We start from the raw sequence: 6,189 nt of genomic DNA, 5'->3' as shown, positions 1-6,189 counted from the left end.
CGCTGTCTTAATGTGATGGGTCTTTGACCTTTTGTGTGGCAATAAATGAACTTAAGAACTTAAGAACTTTTCCATTGCCAAAAAATCTAAAAGGAACACGCGAAAATTTGCTCCGACCTCGATCTCGATCCGTTGATCTGTCGAAATCGGGAGATCGGTTTTGGGCGATCTCGGAGCACCCGAGAGCGCGAAATGGAACACGCGAAACTTGATCGGAGCAGATCCGAGCACGCTAATGGAACATAAAATGAGCAGACAAATGGAAAACGCTATAAGAATGGCGAGATTTGAATTTGACTGGCCAATAGGAAAATACGCTTACAAAGACTTAAATTTATGGCTTTGCTAATCCTTCCACTATATTGGTCGGTGATGAAGAAAATATGCGCGGTTAAGGCTTTAAGCATAAGTACCATACTAATTCAATTACGTTACTTATGGTATAATCCCCACAAAACTGTAAGTATAATATCAGGAGTTCATCAAACTAGGAGTATTCAACGAACTCACTACGTCCAGTGGCGTAGCTGATGGTCCGCAGTGCCCGCGGTGCGGGGGGGGGGCTCCGCTCACTAAAAAAAAAATTAAAAGGGGGGCCCCATTGGGATTTTTGCGGAGGGGGGGGGGCCCTCTGAGTTCTCAGCTACGCCACTGACTACGTCATTGAAACTGTTCAGCTACTAGTCTACCCCCTTCCTTGAAATCAAGTTGAATACTAAAAGCTGATGAACTCCTTATATCAATAGCGTAGGCAAAACTTTAGGGACTTGGAAGAGTGCCGTAATTTTGGCAATGGCCACACACGCTGGTAAGCTTTATTCCAATTGGAAAAAGAATGGGTGACGTTTTATCTACGTCATGCTCCCACGTCCCTATTGGTTAAAGGGCCAAAGAATCCTTTAAATTTTGGAATAGCTATCATCACAACGAAAGGAAGGGGCAGGAGCTACCTCAAATTCCTGGTTAATATTTCAATGATTCTGTGAGCCTTTAAACACTTTCTCGTTTTTACAAATTAGTGTTAATTATAAAAAAAAAATTCATTTTCAGTATGATACTTTTATATATAATTATAGACACAAGTTCGACAACATTACAGAAACACCGAAGTTTTGTTTTTTTTTCTGACCATACGGAACATTTTTGTACAAAAAAACATTATCACAGTTCAATTTGGTCACATCTCTAGGCCCATGCAACCTTTTTTATTTAAAATACAACCCTTTTCGGTGATTAAAAAATAGCGAAACTTGATAAAATTTTGGTTATATGTAAAAAGAGGGCAGATAAAAACTAATTATTTTCATTCATGAAGAGGAGTGCAAAATTACAAATAATTATTTTTAAATAAAACTGCGAATTGTTTTAATCCTTCGGGCCTATGTATATATTTTAATTTTGGAAAATTATCTAATACCAAAAATCGAGTAATATTTAACTTTCTCTTGAGCTATGTATTTTTTTCTACATGATATCGCAAAGAAAAATTAAAAATAAATATCTTTGGAACTTCTCCCAAAAATTTGATCAAAAATCTTAAAAAGATTTTTAATATCCTAAAGAATATTTTAATTTTAATCTTCTCAATTAACTACTGATTGTGTACCAGCTTGGCCGCAATAAAATGTTTTGAATAAAAAAAGGGTAAATATTCTAACAGCTGAGAAAACCCGACTTATTTTATTCTAAAATGGACGTTTTATATTAAATTTTGCAAAAATTTCTAAAAAGGGTTAGGCGCGAGACTTATTTTTATACGAAATTTAGAAAAATGTGGAAGACAACAGAAAAACTTAACTTATATTTTTTCTCCCCCTAATTTTATCTTTTTTGTTCTATTTTTCAAATAACTTTTAAAAAGATTTAATATTGAAATAAAAAAGGCACTAGAAAATAATACAAATACACCTGTTCTTATTTGTTACCGTGGAAGGAGATATCAGTGCTTTAGATGAAACAAAACTTCCGTAGTTAATTAAGAAATTATGAAATAACGTAGGCACGAAACCATTTTATACCATCATTCTTTGAAATATTTAGCCGAGATGTTGACGAAGACCGTGTTTTTTTGGTTGGTGTTTTATTTAAATAGTATTTTTTTTCTAGATAGAGAATTGATTTATATCGAAGTACTTTTACGTGGTTCTTTTTGAGGGGGGAATAGGGGTTATTTTTTTTCATTTAAAGTGGGCAATGTTTTCTTTAGAAAATGGGATTTTGTGACCATTTTGATCACAAAATGTTTAATTATTATTATAGGCATATGTTAATATCCCATACACTAGAGCTAAAGCCATCTGTTTTCTCTTCCGTGTTTTTGTAAATGTTTCTTATCGTATTCACATTTAGTAAAAGGGTTCCAACTTTTTATTGTCAATATTTGTATCTAAAAAGTTTTTGTCATCTTCAATTTTTTACTATATTCTTTGAATGGTGGTACTTTTTCCCTCTTAAAATAGAGTTTCATGTTCAGTTATATGAGCACCACGACGTAACTTGCGTGTCTTTTTCACTTCTCTCTTCGTTATATTACATAACACAAAAGTTTTTAAGTGCATTTTTTCTAGTTATTAATACAAAAAACCCGATTTTTTTCTTGTTTTAAACTCACACAAACGCCAATTTTTATAATTTTTTTTCAGCTTTTTGTTTAAATAATTAATAAAGCACACGCTATAAAAACACACGCACATCATCGCACGCACATTTTTGCCCATTTTTTCAGGGTTGAGACGTTCCTTTTTTGTAGTAGTTCACGTTGATGGAGCTTAAATTTTAAATCAAAAACACCGTAACTCCTTTGTTCGGGGCATTTATTAGAAAGTTTCGTAGCATTTTTACAAAACACCGAGTTTTTGAGTTTCTATTTTTTTTTTAAATTTTATATATATATATATTTATGTATACGGAGAAAACTTATTTTCAAAATTATATTGCTAGGAACATTAAAACGTCGAAAATGCAAAAAAATTAACCAGGCGTTAAAAAAGGGGTTATAAAGTGATTTTCTTTTAAAAATTAAAAACGGAACCCGATTAAATAATAAAAAACATGGCTTAATAAGTCATCTAAACTAAGTTTTCTTTAAATGTATACTTAAAAAATATAACATCTAGGGATTTGTTTTTAAGTTGCAATTGCAACGAGTTCGCTGGTCCACTTTGTTTCATTTTTTTGAAAGAAAAACAGTTCAGTTTTGTCTCATTTTTTCATTGTTTTGTGAATTTTTTTTTAGTTGATCATGGCACGTAGCTTAGTGCGAAAACACACAGTTTAGGGAGAGACGCAATATTATACTTAGAACTTTTTTAGATGTTTTGGCTATTACGATGCAAGTGCGTGCTAAAAGGCATTTCAAATATCTTGCCCTAGATTTTTATAACTTTGCACTTAAAGAACTCAAAATGCGTATACTTAAACAAAAACTTGCACATTTCTTTTTAAAGTTTTAAAATATTAAAAAGGAATTAAAATGGTGCGGATGTTTCTTTTTAAACCATCTAAAACGTTTATACGAATATATATTCAGATTTCAAGTCTTTCTACTGATGAATTGTTTGAGAATGCGGCAGCGCGTCTTAGTTTTTATATATATACTTTCTTTAGATTAGATAAAGAACTTTCGTTATGTCTTACCAGTTGTAGTATTGGGTGTTTTTTCACATTCACGAATAAAATACCTCCTTGTTTAAGTCTGTTTTAAACATTGACCATGTTTACATTATCATATTGTCACGCATCTGCCTCTCCCGTCATTATGGCGTTAACTTGCTCTAATTTGTTGGGCAGTTTATTCTTGCACGAAAATTCGTCCTCTTCCAACGTTAGCATAAGCTACGGGACAAAAGGTGATATTCGATTACAAATATTTCAGTTTAATTTAAGGACTAAAAATACATACTTGGTCGTAATACTTGAAGGCATAACTGTACAGATCTAACAGAGCTACGTTTGTGTTAAATTCATGAGCGTGAAGCTAGTACCATAAATAGAAAGTATTAGCATTCAAAATGATTTTTTTGGGTAAAATGAAGTTAGTTATTAAATAATTACCCTTGATTCTTCAGCTAACATGGCATTCATGTCTTGATCACTTATGGCAGGCATCATTTTGATATCCTGATAATACCTAAAACAACGAAAAATATTTAGCATTTCCAGGAGATGAGTTAATGGGCAATGAAAGTTTCCACTATAAATTTCTTACCTTTCGACCCAATCTTTATAAATAGGTATATCCTTGGCATAAAGAAGTTTGCTGCTTGGAGAATCTTTACCCAAACGATGATCAGACGTCGAACAGGCATCCATGAAGGTTTGAGCCACAACTGATAGACAAGAATCCACGATATTCGATTTATGAATATCAAAAACGAAATTGGGATTCTTAATCAAGTTGACCCAAAACCTGAGAGGCAAACTGAAAATAACAATTGAAAGCCTTCGTTAAACTAACACAAAGGAACGTAAGTGAATCACAAAATGAACAAAAATTGCAAATCCTAGACTTGAAACTTATAAGAAAAGCCTAATACCTGTTGGACTTCCACGTATGTACGACTTCAGGATCTGTGATACCATGTTGAAGAGCTTGATCGTCTAAGAAGTCGAACATGTACTTTATGGCCAATGGTAAAGCACTTCCTCGATGGGCTGTACTGAAGATGGTTTCGAATAGATCGTCCACAAACTTCTGCAAAGTACCCTGAAAAGAGAAGTAAACTAGTGTTAACATACCATCTAATAACACCATTTAAAAATTTAATATAATGAAGACGTACTTTAGTTGCCAGCAGACGAGTGAGGTAGATTTCCGAGACCATCTTGTTGCCCCTTTCACCTTCTTTGTTATTCTCATTGTCATGATGTTTCACCTTTGTTAAAGAAACAAAGAATAGTTAAACAACGACGCAGAAAATTTATTTCAAAAGTTGGAATTTAATATTTTGGTTTATATTTTTACCAAATGCCACAGTTTAAATCCGCCTTCCGGATCATGATGTAATGGTGACGTTGCCCGACTGAGAGGAGGACTCGTTTTCAACGAAAAGTTTAACGTCTCTACACAATTTCAAAATAAAATAAAATAATTAGATACTAACATCAGCGCAAAAGTTGGTAATTTGAAAATAGTGAGCTATAGTAGCTAGTGAAAATATAGAAATGGATTCAGACCTAGATTTTTACCGTTTTTTTCTGTTTGGCATAGAAAGAGAGATAAAAAACGGAAAACGTAAAGTAAAAGAGGGAAAACCAAACGTAAAGGCCATTTTTTAAACGAAGGAGAAAAAGAAAAATGGAGAAATTCAGAATTGGTCAAAATAGTCCTTAAACATTATTCAGTGAATATATAAAAATTGATAATAAAAAAGGAACACAGCTTACGATATTTACCGTATTTGTGGGACTTATCCCCTTTCTCGGACATAATGGATATGTTGTACAAAGATGATTGTTTAGGCACCAGAGTTAGTAAGGCCCCATCGGGTACCTACAAACATCAAAGTAACATTTTAATTTAATGGAAACATATATTTATATATATTAATGAGATATTTAAAATACCTTATAATGAGCAAGAGTATTGACTCTCTTCCAGTCTTGTTCCGTATTTGAGGTAGGGTCTTCATCCGATAGAGTAAGCCTCCCGGAGGATCCAGTACGCCATTCTGTAATAGTTTAATTGTTATTTCATGGGTTTTGGAAAACTGTTAGTTCACACTAAAAAACTCACCTAAATCTAGATCTTCCTTGCTAGGCCTTTGACTGAAAGGAGTATTTCTATAGATGGCATCAAGGGCTTTCTCCTTTACTTGAGTGATTGTATCGCAATCTAACACTTTAACAGGTGTTTCGATAATATCATTTGGAACTTCTAAGCCCTGAGCATACATGGTTTGAGGAGATATTGAAACGTAGACAGTCTTTTTGGGATTTATAAGAGATTCAAGTTAATTAAAAGAGAACTGAAGCAAAATGTGAAATACAAATGTACCATCATTTTGAATCCAATGGACTGCCTGATAAGTTTCTCCTCTGAGAGCGAGTACCTGGCTTCGCTTGTAATGGCATCAACAGGACCTTTATCTACTTGCTGTTTTATCGCTCGATATAACAGAAATAGGGGATCACCAGCACACTCCTAAAATATTGTTTGAAATTTGAAATAAAACAAACTATAGTTTCTAT

General features: G+C 33.3%; 1 protein-coding gene across 4 annotated transcripts in view; it reads right to left on the bottom strand.

The window, feature by feature from the left end:
* Positions 1 to 1,847: 1,847 nt before the first annotated feature.
* The window catches only part of LOC149969081 (plexin-A2-like), a 114,161-nt gene continuing 109,819 nt past the window's right edge, over positions 1,848 to 6,189 (bottom strand). For 2 of the 4 annotated variants that reach the window (XM_090155246.1, XM_090155238.1), the window contains exons 25-35: positions 5,996 to 6,142; positions 5,735 to 5,924; positions 5,566 to 5,669; positions 5,395 to 5,491; positions 4,964 to 5,061; positions 4,782 to 4,874; positions 4,536 to 4,705; positions 4,208 to 4,420; positions 4,054 to 4,129; positions 3,902 to 3,976; positions 1,848 to 3,834 (exon numbers count right to left, since the gene is read on the bottom strand). In XM_090155246.1, coding sequence (XP_090011372.1) covers positions 3,733 to 3,834; positions 3,902 to 3,976; positions 4,054 to 4,129; positions 4,208 to 4,420; positions 4,536 to 4,705; positions 4,782 to 4,874; positions 4,964 to 5,061; positions 5,395 to 5,491; positions 5,566 to 5,669; positions 5,735 to 5,924; positions 5,996 to 6,142 — 1,365 coding nt within the window. In that variant the 3' untranslated portion in view covers positions 1,848 to 3,732. Of the gene's footprint in view, positions 3,835 to 3,901; positions 3,977 to 4,053; positions 4,130 to 4,207; positions 4,421 to 4,535; positions 4,706 to 4,781; positions 4,875 to 4,963; positions 5,062 to 5,385; positions 5,492 to 5,565; positions 5,670 to 5,734; positions 5,925 to 5,995; positions 6,143 to 6,189 lie in introns of all 4 variants that reach the window. The other 2 variants (XM_090155223.1, XM_090155229.1) reach the window with 1 other exon arrangement.

This window comes from Leiobunum rupestre, chromosome 1 (assembly GCF_980474605.1).
Source record: "Leiobunum rupestre chromosome 1, qqLeiRupe1.1.hap1, whole genome shotgun sequence".
Taxonomy (NCBI): Eukaryota; Metazoa; Arthropoda; class Arachnida; order Opiliones; family Sclerosomatidae; genus Leiobunum; species Leiobunum rupestre.
This window is presented reverse-complemented; position numbering and strand designations above follow the sequence as displayed.